General features: G+C 49.6%; 2 protein-coding genes across 2 annotated transcripts in view; both read right to left on the reverse strand.

Moving 5' to 3' along the window:
- Positions 1–314: 314 nt before the first annotated feature.
- On the reverse strand, positions 315–7,955 carry GP9 (glycoprotein IX platelet). Its single transcript, XM_078872469.1, has 4 exons — positions 7,694–7,955; positions 5,080–5,253; positions 1,973–2,155; positions 315–614 (listed from the first exon to the last, which is right to left on the reverse strand). Exons 2-4 carry the CDS (start codon positions 5,242–5,244, stop codon positions 315–317), a joined length of 648 nt encoding a protein of 215 aa, XP_078728595.1. The 5' UTR covers positions 5,245–5,253; positions 7,694–7,955.
- A 4,172-nt stretch (positions 7,956–12,127) lies between these two features.
- The window catches only part of LOC144944367 (EF-hand and coiled-coil domain-containing protein 1-like), a 35,902-nt gene continuing 31,005 nt past the window's right edge, over positions 12,128–17,024 (reverse strand). The window contains exon 10 of the mRNA XM_078872470.1: positions 12,128–15,264. Coding sequence (XP_078728596.1) covers positions 15,137–15,264 — 128 coding nt within the window. The 3' untranslated portion in view covers positions 12,128–15,136. The remainder of the gene's footprint in view (positions 15,265–17,024) is intronic.

The raw sequence follows: 17,024 nt of genomic DNA on the forward strand, positions 1-17,024 counted from the left end.
CAGCATTCAGTCCTTGTTGGACCAAATCTTCAATGATTGCAATGGTGTCAGGCACAGGAACTTTGGTAAATAAAGATACCACGTAGAAACTGACAAGCATATTACCTGGAGATAGTGAGATGTCTTTAATTGAAGATATCAAGTGAGCTGAGTTAAGTACAGCTGAGGCGGTCTTACCAGTATATATCACACAAAGACACACGGCAGCCACGCGCGCGTACGCACGTGTAGGCGAGACATCTGCGTGGATCTCTCAATCCACCCCAAAGCATGCCCTCCCCCCTCAACCCCACGCCACCTCACCGCCCGGTAGCTTACAAAACCCCCGTGGCCATGATTCTCCCGTCGATGTCCTCGTATATATCCTCGGCGGTGATGGCGGCGAGCCGCGATGCCCTCTGCGAGCGGCGGAGCGTGCTGGCCGCCCTGGCGCGCGCCCCGTCTTCGCCGCCGCCGCGGTACCACAGGTAGCAGTAGCCAAGCGGCAGCAGCAGCGTCGCGTAGATGATGTGCAGGCCGATGTCGCGCTGCGCCACCTCCCAGCAAGAGATCGAATGGGGCCTCGCGCACTCCGTGCCCAGCTCCAGACCGCTCAGGGTGCTGATCAGTGTGCGCTGCGCACACCACGGGCGCGGTAGTTAGGAGAAGCATTGTCGTCATCATTATCGTCGTTGTCATCACCACCACCAATAGCATCATCACCATCATCATCATGTTGTATTCGCAGCTCCATCATCATCATCATCGCTATCATCACCGTAGCCATCATCTTCGGACCATAGTTAAAAATTTCCCACGACTTGAAAGCCCGGCAGCTTGGCTTGCTGCAGTTGCACCGCCTGCACACTCAGTGGCTACGATAGCTGGTGGGCAAGGGAGGGCAGGCGGGGTAGGTGGGCAGGGCATGGGATCGCTGTGGCCTGAGGGCCCACGCCAGGTGAGCATTGACACCCAAAGCTGGCTGAGCGCCATGGCTTTAGGGGCTTACAGGTTGGGAGCTGTCGATATTTCAAGGGTCTCTAACAAAAATATATAGACAGCTTTATACCGTTGGAAACGAAGTGCCGTAGTAGGGTATAGAGATTGTCGGCATAAGGCACTACCACTAGAGTACAACGTACCTCTCTATGAAATTCCTGTATGATTGCACCCCGCATTTGCATTACATTTGAGGTCAAAAATCAGTATCACGAAGCCACACCATGGCTAAGATGCTCATGATGAATTTATTTTGTTTAGATCGCGTAAATAAACGTGCCAACAAAACATGCCAAACACAACATTGGTGGCGAAAGCCTTCGCGTCAATAGGCTAAGATGGACGTGGCAACGTCAACATAATCCGTGGCATACCTATGGGACCCTTTTGCCAATGTCAATATTATGAGAGAGGAAGATAAAAATGGGCTTTACGCTTTCTGACAATAAAACAGGAGGTGGTAAGATGTTCAAACACCGAATAGATACCAATTACAAGGCATCGTGTACCGCATTAACCACAGATACTTGTGGCAAAACATGAAAACAAACACGCTCTGATAATATATGCATTGCCTTTTAAACTGGTTGGCCTGCACCAGAGACAGCCTTCTTTATGGCCTCTTCTCAACAGTGTTAAACCAGAGAATGTCACAAGGCAATAAAACACCAGTTTCATTGCGAGAAGGGATGAAGCCTGTTCTTTTTTTCATCATTTTGATACTGGCAAAAAGGTATCGTAGATATAACACGAATTATGTTGACATGCCGCATCCATCTTAGACTTTTAACGTGTAAGCTTCCGCAACCAATGTTGTTTTTGGCTTGTTTTGATGGCACTTTTTTACGCGATCTAACCCAATTTGCAATTTTTATTTTTTCATCGTAATTTCGTTTTTGTCCTTGATCTTTATTCCTGGTGCGGCTGAAATTTAAACGCTGCAAATCCCAGACAACGGGACTCTTGTCCGACTTAACCTCGACGCCGATCGCACCATGAGGAACTTGGGCTTGCCGCACGTCGCGTTGACGCGCTCCAGCTGGGCCGCGTCGTGCAGCCACAGCACGAGGTAGCGGATGGAGCAGTCGCAGTGCCAGGGGTTGTCCTCGAGCGTGAGCTTCATCAGCCGATGGAGGTGGTCGAGCGCGCCCGGAGGCACCGTCTGCAGCTGGTTCCCCTGCGCATGACGTCAGGGGTGGGGATTTGAGATGGGGGGGGGGCGGGGTGGGCGGGGGGGGTGGGGGCGGGGTGCAGAGATGGGGGGTTAACCTTATTATTAATAATATTATTACGCTTGTTTGCCCAGGAAAGCCTCGCATAATCTCGTGATATATTTTCTTTCTTCTCAGGAAGGTCCTGCTTTGTGTTCGCAGTAGGGGGGAGGAGGGGGGAATGTTGGCCGTGTATAATCCCCACCGAGCAATTTGCCGTGGGATAATTTGCTTTTATTACTTGTCAAATTTTGACGGTCACGCCGAGTGGCGCGCGGTTTGGCGCCACCGCTCTTGCGAATGCCCTCGCGGGATCTTTGACGTCCACCGCGAAGCAGACGGCGGCGGAGCATTTGACTGCGCTGAATGCGGTGATAATCAGGGCGGCCGCTGGAAACGAACCGTGAACCTCTGCTAGCTATGAGTGGCGAATGCGCTACCATCCGGCCGTGTCACCGCTCACATCCGAGACGGTTGGAACGCTCCACGTCAGCGGAGTATTCTACGCGACGCATGCACTGCGGACACACGTCCATTTGTCGTGCTCTACTTCCATGCTTCCACATCTGTGAGTTGATTTTCTATCTACAGATCTACAGTAGTGGGCCATAACACGGACAGATCTCAATGAAAGGCCACGATCGCCGCCGTCATTGAGGACATGGCACGTTAAGAGGGAGCAGTGGGTTATAACAAATGGCCATAAAAAAAGTCACCTGGAATGCGCCCGATCTCATCCGAGCTTGGGAGATAAGCAGACGTTGAGCCTGGCTATCGCTTCGAAGGACGACTATCACACACAAACACGTGTAGCAGAGGGCAGTGCGGCAAAACCCATAGTTGTACTGTGCTTCTGTGCTCCCGTCAAGATGCTGCCTGCCGTCACCAACCGGCGCTGACGAACATTGCGAAGGGTGCTTGGATAACCCTCATGACCCGCACGGCGTGGAGGAGACCCTCATCCAGCAGCGGATTGACCAAGGGCCTCTCGCGTAGACGCAGATATTTGAATTCAGCTGAGAAGAAAGAACCCGATGACCCGTGCAGCCCTTTGTCGTAGCTGTGCAGCCCCAGCTGGGGGTCGGCAATGGTGGGAAATTGGAGGAAGTTACACGGAGAGATCAATCAAAGAATCGTACTTAAACTCAAATGTTACGTGAAACTCGAATGATGCAACGGCACAATACAAATCGCACAGAAAGCGAGGACGAATATTACGCTCGCGGATTCGCAGCTGTCAAAAGCGCAGTTTGCGAATCGCGTGTCACGCGGGACCCGGTGGCATGCCCGACCTTATCAAGTTTCAAGGCCGATTATTTTTTGTTTAAATCTCCCCGCTTATCCGAGATGGGTGACAATTCCGTTCACGCGAAGACGCGGAGGAGGCGCCACCCGTCCCCGCCTTCGCAGCCGCCGCGCGACTCTCGCTCTGCGCGATCGGCGCCGCTTTAAGTCGGGGGAGTTCGCGTCGCTCGAACCACTTTTGACGCCATCCGCGGCGCTTGTTGCTCGCATCAGACTGAGATGGTTATAAAATGAGATGCCGGTGGCGATGATGATGGTGGTGGTGACGATCGTGACGACGGCGGTAGTGGTGGTGATGGTTGTGACAATGGTGGTTTTGTTAGTGGCAGTGTTTGTGGTGGTGGTGGTGATGGCGGCGGTTTGCGATGGTGGTCTAACTGCGGATAGGAGAAATCTAAGAGAGGTATCCGAATTTGCTAAATTGATGCCAGATTAACATGTAGGCTTTCGCGAACAATATTATTGATCGTTAAATCGCCCGATTGAAGCTGGTTGTAATTACCGGTGAGACGCTGTACACAAATTGCAAGAGGAATACAATGTGCCGATGATATTGTTCATCAATCGCGCCCATTATGTTTAGTGCGTTTAAGAGACATTAACATCAGGGTGGACACGTGGATCAAATCACTGAACCAGCACCGCTGAGATCTGGGTTCGAATTCAAGTTTCAGCCACCAGGTTCTCAAGAGTAGCAGTAACTCGATGTTCTAAATTCGGTCATGAATCACTGCACGAAAAAAAACGCTTTACATTGTGTTTGTCAGTTTATTCAGATGAACCCCCGCTCTGGCTAGCAAGAGATATAATGGCTAGAATTGGTGACAGCCGATGGACAAGACGGGCAATGGAATGGCAGCTTAAGGAGAGGACGCACCCAATAGGATGACTACAACGGAGATGGAGCAGAGAGATCACTCCATGCAAATACATGAGACGGATTGTGCGGACTCGCAGAACCACCAAGGTTGGCGACGCCCTTCATCCATCAGTGGCTAAACAATGATCGACGACGATGACGATGATAATCTTGATTTGAAGCTTTCGTGACTGCAGGAGTCCATACTCTTTGGTTCTTTGGGTAAAGTCACGTAAGTAGAAATAAAGCAAAATAAATCGCGACGTTTCGAACGCAACACAAGCGCCCGTCTTCAGGTGAAAATCGCGATAGCCGCGATGTCTGCTGCGAGCTTGTGGTCGCGGCATCTCTTCACAAAGATGCCACGACCAAAAGCTTCACTTCACAAGGCAGCAGACATCGTGCTGCTCGCAGCAGACATCGCAGCTATCGCGATTTTCACCTGAAGACGGGCGCTTGTGTTGCATTCGAAACGTCGTGATCTATTTTATTTTATTTCTATCTACGTGACTTTACCGAAAGAACCAAAGTGATGACGATGATGATGAGGATGGCTTGGGGAAGTCTTCACCTAGCAGCGGTACCGTACAATGTCCTGGGAAGACTCACATATTTCCCCAGGATGGATGTCTGCCTCAAACGGAGCACATTCCCCTGGAGATCCAGGACCTGCGGGTGACTTCACTACCCACTGGCGTGCCCCTACCCCGACCCGGCGCTCGGCACCTGGAGCAGCAGCCTCTTGGTGTTGCTGGGCACGTCCCTGGGGAAGTCCGTCAGCCCCTTTCTGGAGCAGTTGACCGTCGAGTCTCTGTAGCAAATGCAGCCGGCGGGGCAGGCGGCCGCGCCGTGAAGCAGGGCGAACGCGCACCACAGCGCCAGCGCCAGCATCGTGCCTGGCTGTGGGGAGCGCGAAGAATAAGTATAACCCGTAAAAACAAAGTTTTTCACTATAAATCCATAATATGCGTGGCGGCTAGAGTCCTCTCGTCCTCTGGCTTGAGATGGCTGCCACCTATGGGTCAGATGATTGCATTGCACCATTGAGCAATTGGTAATTAAATATAATATTTTTGTCCTAAAAAGTGTAAAATTTAGGGAAAAAAATTTCACGAACATTAATTGTCACGCACAACGAGTCTGTGTGGAAAATGTCAGCTCGATTAAATCACGAGAAGTGGGTTAAAAAACGACCGAAAGATTTGCACGGTCGTAAGCAAGCAAGCGAACTTAATATAAAGGATTTTAAAAAGGCCCCGACGGCGACATTCGTATGGTGGTGTCGCGTCGCCGTCCGTGCCGAGCGCTTCTCTCGCGGTCGCTGAGGAACCGCAGGCGAGCAGGAAGACGTCAGCCGTGCGGTGAGCCGGCGCTACCAACGATTTCCCTTTCTCTGCCGTCCTCCGCATATTAAGATGTTTTTTTAGCTAATCAATGAGTGTTTTTACTCGTGGGAGGAAACTGGAGCACCCGGAGACAACCCACGCGCGTGAGGGGGAAACACTTTATCCCATACAGGAAGGAGAGATGAGATGAGTTCATACTTTGCTGTGCGGCCGTCTCTTGGCAGAGCAAGTGTTGTGATACCTTGACGCCCATGGGAAGGGAGTTTTGCGACATTTGTGAGATCCACCAACGCTCACAACCGCCACCTCCCGGCTTATTACACAGTTCCTGAGCACGGGTCCGAAGGCCCAAAACATCAAGCGGCCAGCATCAAACGTCACTCTCTGAGTTGTAATCGTTACGAGTTAAGCAACGCATCTCTTGAATTGAACGAGGTTATATAAGAGAGTGTTTGGGAAGGGAAGAGAAGTGACGAAGGTTGGTTCGCGGAGTGCTCTTGTGAAACCGAAATTGATCATCAAAGCTAGATGCAACTGTGCGTGAAGGCGGCACCGTCGGTGAGAGTGCGTTATCTGCTACGACACGGATCGGGAAAACGCGCACACTGACAATACATGTGAGTATGTGTGTTGAACTTCTTTTCGCACCGTACGTAGCCAACCGCGCTGATGCGAGTTGAGGGGAAGGGACAACAAACTGAACACGAAAGGCAGTTTCATGGGACCTCCTCTGCCAGTATCAAAATATGAGAATAGGTTTTCCCTTTTTTTCTGGCAACAAAACAGGTGTTAAGATGTTAAAACACCAAACTGAAACCTTTTGGGGTGGGTGTGTGGTATGCTGGAGAAAAAAAAACTGTGGTCAATGCAGACATGATTCCTTGCAAAAGATTTCAGTTTGGTGTTTTAACATCTTAACACCAGTTTTGTTGCCAGAAAAAAGGGGAAAACCTATTCTCACGAAAGGCAGTTCTAAATAAATAAAAAATTAAATCGAGATGATGTTAAAGTGCGAAGATCCTAATATCTGAAGGGAGAGCGTTCCAGACGGCTACAGAAGCGCGTCTGAAAGCACACGATGCAACGACCGTCTTTATTCGATGGCCAGTCAAAAGCTGCTGCTGCGAGGATGCGTGGAGTTCGCGTGATTAAGAGATCAGCCGCGATATTGTGGTTCATTTGTGGCAAGCAACGTGCAACAAAACGCTGACCAAGTGCACGGTGAAGCGGTGGTGAGATGCACGACGCATTGAATTGCACCGAGAGAAAGAGGAACTCCATGGAATGGGAAAGCACACGCAGAAATACAGACACCAGCTGGGTTGTCCAGAAAACCAAGTGGGCTCGGGCAGGACGTGTCATGGCTAGAATTGGGACGATGGCCGTGGGAGAAGACTGATGATGGAATGGCAGCTGAAGGCGAGGACCCAAACACGAGGATGACTACCGTGGAAATGGAGCGTTGATAATAACTTGGAGCGCAGCAGTGCAATGGATTGTGGCATCGCAGCACGGGGAGGACTTTGTCCAGCAGTGGATAGACGGCAGACTGCTGATGCTGTTGAACATCTATATTAAATACCCTGCGGAGACAAGATAACTCACCCTGTTACTACGCCTGATCTCGTCATATCTCGGAAGCTAAGCGGGGTTGAACCTGGATTGTGCTGAGATGGGCGATCACCCTGCACAAACGGGCTGTCACAGGACGGGAGCTCGACGCTGTGTGTGCAACAGAGGGCAGTTGCAGTAAAATCAAATATTGTACTGAAATTCTAGGCTCCCGCGCCGAGATGCTCTTCGTACTCGCCAATCCGAAATGACCAGCGTGGTGACAGGAAGGACAAATATCCCACACAACCCGCACGGCGTGGGGAGGCCGTCATCCAGCAGTGGATTGCCACGAGGCTGGCTGTACGTGTACACACAGCAGTGATGTGCAGAGGAACCGCGGGTCTCTGTCATTTCTCACACACACCGCAAAACCGACCTACCTCTTTCCGGAATCCCCTTGAGTGTTTTACTCGCGAGATTTCGCGCGCAGACCTTGCAGCGATGGAAACAAAATGAGAAATGGAAATGGAATAAAACGAGACGCGCGCGCGCGTGCTCGCTCGCTCGGCTCGGCTCGATGACTAACGCATGAAAAAATAAATGTCCGGCGCAAATTTCTGCAAACGAGTGGCATTTATTTTTTGCGCAGAGTGCGCCCACAAATGTCTCTTGATTGGGCACTCGGAAAGGGGAACTGCTGGCCCTGTGGGTGGGTGGGGGGGTTACTCGCTCCCACGTAGACCAAGCTGCCGCTTAAGCCATGCGTGACCCGTGATGGATGTGTGTGCACTGATAGCGGATTCCGTTAGCCTGAAAGCCACCACATTTCAGGAGGGCTCAACGCTAAACTGGGAGGGGGGGTTGTGAGACCCATTGCTGGCTGGCCGATCCCTCCCCTCCGTCGACCCCAAAAACTACAATAACAACAACCGCCATTCGCCAATAAGTGTCGGTGACGTCCCCACGGTGCTTGTGCCAGGCCATGTGCACGTTCAGGCCACGTGAAGTGTCGAACGCCCGCTGGCAGGAGGTCACGGGACAGACCCAGCAGGTTGCCATGGGTTGACTGACTGAGATGACTGTCCGATGCACCACCTGTGGCCCCCTACTGTGCCAACTTGCTGTGCTTTATTCGCCCGGCGCTCCGCTCGTTGTTGTGAACGTTGCTCCTCTGCCCCTCCGTCATGCCCCGCCCACTTTTACACAGCCACACCCACTCCATCGATATACCCGCCTACTCCCATGCTCACCAGAATCATATTTATTCATACTGGAGGGAAAATCCGATAATCTGTAAAGCTATTTTTCACAGATGTCAAACACAAACAAATTCAACACTGAACCATCCCAATCCTACCAGACAAAGCCCACCGAGGTATTAACCCAGACCACTGCTCGCGTGGTTCTTGACCTTTGCCTGAATCGTCAGTGGAAAATAACTTGAATTAATATACCGGTCTGAGTTTTGAATGCCGTTAATTGACTTGCTTAATATAGATATCTATTTTCAAGGAAATGACCCCAATATTTCAAGAAGATTCTTCATAGGGAGGGGGCGAAAGAGTCAGCGAGGCTTTTTTCGAATACATTTTTTTTAAAATTATATTTTATTTCGTAATTCGCATGTGCTGCTACTGATGTACACATTTTATACGCATACATATATTCAGAATAATGGGGCAATGCAGATCACATTGCCAGTGAATAAATGGCTGCCACCAGAATTGCCGCATCTGTACCTTCGGGTGTGTGTCTGTGTACGTGATTGTGTATGCATCTGTGCGTGCCTGCGTGTGTGCGCGTGGTGAGTGGAGAGCGGTAGCATCGCGGTTAGCGCGCTGCACTAAGAACTCGGCGACCCGAGTTCGATTCTCGCTCACGGCCAACACCAGTGACAATTATCTGAATCGGTCCCAGGCCTCCCCTAGGTCAACTCAGCCTTAAATGTGTACCTGGGGCTGTGCGTAAACATCGCCACTGGGGAGACAAACGCGATCGGGCGTGGTGCTGTGTCACCCACCCGCTCGTGTGCCGTTCCGGCATTCATAGGTGCTACTCGCTAACCGCACTTGTTCCAAGGGTGTTAAGGCTATACGGGGGGTCTTTGTCTTTGTAACGTTGAACGCACTGGCCACCTGGGTTCGATTCCCGGCCACGACTGACGCTTGTGGTGAGTGACAGCTGAAGCGGTGCCGGGCCTCTTCACCTTGGGGCGATTTGTAAAGATCAGCAGTGGGAAGACAAAGATTGCCAGGCGTGTTGCTGACCATGCCACCACTGCACGTGCCATGTGTGCCTTAATAGGTCCTCGCTGACAGCACTTGCCCAAACGGTCTGTTAAGGCTATACGGGGGATATTTGTCTCTGTGCACATATGCACATTCAGTGCATATTTAAATGTGTATCTCTGTTATAAACATATCTGTGTGGTCCTTTGTGTGTTTGTGTATCATACCTGTGTATGTGTTTATATTAATTACTCAAATGAAAGCAATATATTTTCATAGAATAGAATTATTGCAAGAGATAAACATTATCAATCGTCGTTACATGGTATTACACAAATAGCTCAAGGATAGCATATGCAAGGTAAAACAACGACCGTTACAATAAAGCAATTACATTCATATTTGTTCCACATATATATAGCGTCACTGGTATATGCCTCTTTACTCCATATTCATAAATTAAGACATTTTTCATGCTAACCCAAAAGTGGGGTCTAAACGGGTAGGGCACGGACTCGAGAGAGACGGGCAAACTTCGCGTGGAGCTGAACGGATTTGCCCATGAAGGGGTAAGTGAGGGTTTAAGGCAGTCAGTCGCTCGCTTCTCCATTAGCCGAGGGCGGAGGAGCGACACTCGCAACGGCGAGTGGCAGCAAAGGCCGGCCAAAACACGCAGCAAATCGCCACGGTGGCAGTGCCGGACTAAGCTAGTGCGGGGCCTGTAGCATATGAACTGAACTGATGTCATAAAGAGGCCCGAAATAAAAAAAACATAAATATTGAAACACAATTGTTTTACTTGCATAGTAAAGTAATTGTATTTTTTCATTTGCTATACAGCCAGATAATACGACAAATCGCTAACCTTAAACACCCAGTCGTTCGTAAAAATTGAAGGCAGTGTGGTACTATAGTAATAGAGCAAGTGCGGAATCACTGGACCGGAATTGATAGCTTGAAAGCATTTAGCGCGGGGTCCTTGATAGTGCGGGGCCCGTAGAATGTGTAGCTACTTTTGCTGCTAGGATCATCCGGCACTGCACGTTGGGCTCCTCATGTGGTGCAATTCTCTGCCAGTCATCTCGGTTAAACCCCCTCCACACCTCCCACCAGCGAGCCTTCGACACTTCACGTGGCCTCACCGTGCACCTAGCCGGACACAATCACTCGGGTTGATGTGACCGCCAATTCGTGGCACGTGACATCTGCTGTCAAGGGTGTTTTCGTAGTTGTTTCCGCTGTTGTTGCTGCTTCTGCTGCTGTTGTTGTTTCCGTTGTTGTCGTGCCTCGTGCGTGAAGCAATGACCACGGGCAAAACGCAGAGCAACAAGTGTCGGGAGAGCCGTGGAGTGCTGCGGGCATATTGCGTCGGGACACGCTGACGGCATGCGGGGCAACGCATTGTCGACTGACAGCCACGCGCACCCCCATCCGCGTAAATCGAGCATCGAAACCATCTCTGCGGCTTCATCTCTCTGCCCGTAGATTTGTTGTTATTTTTTTTACACTTTTACCTTTTGTCTCATCCCCCCAATTTAATTCCAATTGTGCTGTCAAATGCCATGGTCACGAGACGGAATGTAGAATCAGAACACTCACCAGGGCGGTATTTCACTTCGTGTTTGCCTTCGCGAAACACTAATCACTTAGTAAAACACTAATCACTTAGTAAAACACTAATCACTTAGTAAAACACTAATCCAGGGAGTGTGCAACCTACGGCTCCGGAGCCGCATGCGGCTCTTTGACGACTGCTTCGTGACTCGTAATTTATTCAGGGACGTCTCGTATTCACCACACAGTGAAATATTTAGGTTTTCTTTTTACGAATTGGACAAAAATTACCCTTCTGGTTATGTTTGGTTTCCGACCGGGTCCTCCGGTTTTCGCTCCACGTTTTGAAACATTCGTTTAGACTATTTAAATTATTGCGCCGCTTTAAACGTCCAAATGGTAAGCCACTTTGTTGGGCTATCAATTGTGGCCAGGCTGCTTTTCAAAAATAAGTCAAGACCTGCATGGGCTTTGTCTAGTAGGATGGGGGTGGTTCAGTGTTGTATTTGTTTGTGTTTGGGAAATTTGTTTACCTTTCTTGTACTTTGCACTCCTATCCTACCTTTGTGTTGTTGGGTGTTGGAACGTTCTTACCCGCCCTACTGGACAGCTGTGAAAAAGAGCTTTACGGCTCATCGGATTTCTCCAGTATAAATAAATATTCGGATTCTAATCCATGGCCGTCCACATTATCTCGCCGTCCTCCTCAACACAGATGTTGCCCCTCAGCTCGCTCGCTGTCCCACGACTCCCAGACGCTCCTGGCAGAAGCGCCGTCTCTCCCTGGCTGCTCCATCGCATCCCCTCTACAACAAACGCAGCAGCAGCAGCCTCCAATCCAGTGCCGTGTTTATGTCGGGCCCATAAGGAACCCTGTGAGAGCCGAGCTCTGTGGAGCCTCGATGAGTCGCGACTGGAAATTGACCTTTCGTCTCGTGAAAACGTGCGCCTTATAAATATATATATATATTTACTCGTATTATTAAAGAATGGCCCGCACGAGCAGATATCATAGAAATGCTTTTGCGATCCCTTCGAGTTATTTGCTTAAGCCACCTGTTCCAACACGTTCAGCTCCAGAGAAATCTGCAACACACGGCATTCAAACTGATCTATATATACATCCTGTATAGTTATTTTTTTTGCTGGAGTTTAGCCAATTAAGCAAACAACTACATTGAATGCGATCGTGGGTGGGGGGTGTAGTCATTTTTTAAACGTTCGTGCATGTAAAAATAGCTTAATCACATCAAATGTGCACGTTTGCTGGGTTTAATCACAGTAATGAAAAGGAGCGTGCCGTTATGTCCGAAAACTATCGTTTGCAATCAGTGCGCCATGCCAGATATGACACGCGGTTCCCAGAAAAAACAACGGACGATGGCAAAGAAAACTGGAACAAGAGCTGAAGAGTGCGCAGAGAGACGGCACGGCGAGGTGAACGCGTGGAATTTCGCCGAGAGACGAGACGGAACGCTGACGCGTCGAGGAGCAAATGGGAATTCGAGACATCGTATTATTGACTGTGGAGGAAAGTAAGTTTGCTTGGACGAGACAATGCATGAGACTGGAGACGGAACTGCGTCCAATGTCTAAGAAGACGCACCCAAGAGGGCCACCGACACGTAGATGGAGTGACGAGTGATCAGAAGCTGCTGCAGGAGTGAAATGGATGTCGGCATCACAGGGGTGACGACATCGAACTACGTTGATTCAGCAGTGGATAGACACGGACTGATAACGATCTTCGTGTTTACATTTTAACACGTGTGTACGTTTAGATTATTTTTTCGGAAGATGTATGATTTAATGGTGGCGTACATCAGGGCGTTTCTAAGCCACTCATTCACTCACCCGGGCTAATCCCGTGATGTGTTTGAGCCTTTCAATCAGAATCACGAGAAGTCACCATCATCTGTATGTGGTTCAGGTCAGGATTGTTTCTTTAGAACTGCTGTTTGTGTTTAGTTTGTTGTCCTTCCCCCGCACCTCCGATTAGCATGATCGGCTACGTACGGTGTGAAAGAAGTTCAACATATATACAGTTTCTCCTTCTCGGTCGGGCGATTCCTTGGGCAGCGCATCTGTAGCTTCATTGTAACATTTTAACGATCCCATGGGACGATCCCAAACGGTGAAATACTTGAGCGCATGTCAAGACTTCCAGCGGAGCCCAAAGGGATCATTCGCCCACGTTGCACCCCAATGAACTTTCTCTCTCTCTCTCTCTCTGCCGGTTTAAATAAAAGGCTTAATTGACCAATTGACCTCGAGAAAATCTGGCAAATGTCTTCAAACAGTGAGCCACAGCGAACCGGTCACACGTTTAAAAAACGTATAACTTTCGATGTGACCGGATGGCCGACAGGTGAGAGTTGTGAGCTGGAACCGCAGTGATCCTGCATACGACTCTAGGCACCTACCTGTGATTAAATCGGGTTCTCAAAGTTACCCTGAAACCGGCCCTCAAGCTTAACCTTGAACCTACGTACATTTGGTCTGACCCATGAACCCACCAACAAAGACTGTGGCTGACCTTCAATCCGTCTCTCACGCTCACTGAACGTATCTCTGGCCGACCCTTGAACCAACGAACAAACCCTCAAACGAACCCTTGTATAGTTAATACTATATAATAAATAATTGTATACTGTACGTCACAATATAATTATAAATACAATTGATGATCTTTGTCTGGTCTCTAATGACAACAGAAAACGCATTCAAATCGGTTGTCCACTTAATTCGGCTACAACTCTCCAGAATGTAAAAGTATCGGTCTGACTGGCGCACAATGAGCATTAGTCCCGGCGGTAGCGTGGCCCGAAAAGTACCGGCACCTAAGCCACTTGAAGACATCTCAAGAGGTCGTCGCTCTGTGACGTGCGTTGCGTTGCCAAACAACAGACGCGCGGCGCTACCCGAAGACGCAGCGGAGGGCCCACACGGCGCGACCACGAAAAACTACGAAAACCGACTGCGGGACACGGGATTCTTCCACAAGCCCCCAAAGAGCTTCCGCGAGTGAATTATTCACGTGGCGCACGTTTGCCACGGAGCAGGGCGGCAGTGGCAGCGCCAGCGGCTGCGCCTGCAGCTGCAAGGACAAAAAATTTCTATCAAATATTGATCACGGCGCCGCCGCCGGCAACTACTGCCACGGGGAAAATTAGGCACTCGGTGAAATTGAAATGCAGACGCGATGTTTTATTCATGCGGGGCATCGCGGCCGCTTGCGCGGAGGATTCGGGGCGGAGCAGTGCCGGAGTTGAGGCGCATTGTTTACGGAAGGGGCGTGCGGTTTTTTTTTACGGGGTGACTTTTTGTTGCCGTTGTCGCAATAGTTGTTTTACCCCATTGCTGATGTGATCGGATCTCTGGCAAGAGCAGTGCAACGATCGCCGTGCTCGGATATCACAGAGCCACCTTTGAGGTGCCCAAAGATTACCTCTAATCCACGGAGCATTTGTTCAGATTTGTAGCAGAGCAACTCAGCCCTCCCCGTTGGAGAATGGCCCACGGAAGCGGATATCACAGAGCTACCTCTGAGGTCCTATTAAGTGGCCTCTGGCCAGCACAGAAGGGAGCAGAACTTTCCCACCTGCTCTGCCCTTGACAGTAAAGCCTGTGATATGACAGTTCAACCATTTTTTTTGATTGCAGAACTAGAATTTCGCCAATTTATGCACAGAACCAATATTAATGTAAATAAAAAGTGCAATTACTGGTGGCCGAGCTGAGACCATCAACTTACTACACTTAAGAACCCGGTTTATTCACAGGCATCTGGCTTTGGACCCATCGCTCTCAACCCTGAGCCACTCGGCATGCCTCTGACGACGCACGCTTCAGGAAACGAACCGGCCTCTCTCCCTCAGCGGTGACAAAGGGTCCTTGCCACCTTGATAGGTACGAGTCTCAGCCAGTGGCGCAGCAATGGTTGGCATGGGCCCTGCAGTGTGAGAAATGAAAATTGGGGGCCCTGCCCTGTCATCCAATTCGTCCCACCCTTCTTCGTAGCCTTGGTGGATTTGACCCCTCCGGCCAGCGGAGCCGGGTGCAATTGCAAAGCCTGCACACCCGCAAGTGACACCACCAGTCTCAGCACGATCTAGCGATGGCTGTGGACGAGGGTTGGCAGTGGACGTCGATCGGCATGCCCGTGAGCAGGTCACGTGACTGCAGCTCGAGCCCGAACCGGTTCAGAATTTCCAGTGCCTGATTGGGACCTGGGAAAGAAAAACCAACCACGTAAATGGGATACGTAATTCAAGGGAATCATCATCGTCATAATCAGCCATTAATTTACACACTGCTGGATGAAGGCCTCCTCTATTTCTATCTCTCATGCTCTAGTTCCTGCACACAAGCCAAGTCATTGTTCCATCTCCAGAGTGGTGGTTCTAAGAATAATTTTTACTTGGATAGGGCCCCATTGGTTACAGGGAGTGCACTCACCTATAATATCTGGCAAACCAGCAGTAAAATTGTCATTGTTTAACGAGACCGACTCAGGTGTTGAATCCCAGATGGTCGAAACCCATCCGGTGTTTGTTTGCTTAAACAAATGATGACGATTAACAAAGAATACCAATAGGACGATGCATTGATATTGATGTCACTGTTTTGTAGAGATATAGAATGAAAGTGGGGTTACATATTTCTTTTTTTGCCATGACAGATCAGCTAGACCCGGTGGAACAGTGACCAAACCCAGGAGCAAAATGGAATGCGCCGTAACGCAGAAGGTTTTCTGAGCTTGTTTTCACGTTTGCAATGGGGAATTTCACCTGCAGTGTCACTCCTCCTTTAAAATGTACATCAACGCATGAGCACGACCGACTCATAGAAAGTATCTTTGAGAGGCTGCGGGGGTAATTCATGTAACGCCACGGTGTAAGTTCAAGTGGCCGTGCCATGCGTGTCGTTGGACACGATGTCCGACATAATCGCCTCGCGTGCCGACAGATTCATTTCAGTTCCGGAAGACGCTCCCAGCATATCACGTTGTCGCCTGTAATCAACTGAACTCAGAAATATGTTCCTGAAGAAGCGTTTTCAGCAAAGCGTGGGACATCATAAAACGCATCAGAAAGAGCTATTAATCCATTTTCTTATTCAAACTGATTGTACGCTACATTTCTGGTGAGATGACCAGATCCCTATAAAGTAGTTAGCGTTGATTTGGCAATTTGTCCGTCAAATATTTTCATGGGCTGACTTTCCACCAAACGTACTTCCTCACCGCATTGGGCTTTATTTCTTCAGGAAGTGGTAAACACCCTGTGAATACATTAACTTCTGCTCAAAACAGCATTTGGTTGCGACCGAGAAATGGGCAACGTTGACGAGAAGCCTGCGTTGCTCTGCTCTGCCTCGCGGCACCAAAACGACTCCTCCACGCAGCGAGCGAGCGCTCATCATCGTACGCAACGATGAGCGCTGAAAAAATAAAAAATTTGACAGCTGAGCTGAAGAAGTTTGCACAGCTGAGCTTTGCAGAGTTCTTCATTTTCAAATAAATGTAAGACTCATTAATGACGCTTCGCCGCGTAATATATAATGCCAGGTAGACGCGCGGGCTGTCGTGAGCCTTCAAAATAGGCTCGGCGTTTTGCAGAGTGCGACTTTTTTTCGTCTTTGTTTTTATACCGTGCAGCTGTCAACGTGTTTTTGGGCTGATTCACCAAAAGTCAAAACTTCAGACTTTTAGAGCAGAGCCACGTCCAAGTGTGCCCTGGTAAAACAGGGCAATCGTCTGAGAGCTTAATTCATGAAGAGCATTGAAGTGAGCAAGGGCAAAGGCACCTTCACGCATATAAGCACAACTAGTTGAGTCGTTATTAAGACAGCTCTTTGCCAATGTACCGGTGGATGAAGTCCTCCTCACACCACGTCTGTTTAGGGGGACGGTTTGACCATACTTCACCACGCTGGGCAGTGTGGGTTCATGAAGTTGTGGGGGCAGGATCGGTTCACGTGCCACTCA

The sequence above is a fragment of the Lampetra fluviatilis genome, chromosome 34, assembly GCF_964198595.1.
Source record: "Lampetra fluviatilis chromosome 34, kcLamFluv1.1, whole genome shotgun sequence".
Lineage (NCBI taxonomy): Eukaryota > Metazoa > Chordata > Hyperoartia > Petromyzontiformes > Petromyzontidae > Lampetra > Lampetra fluviatilis.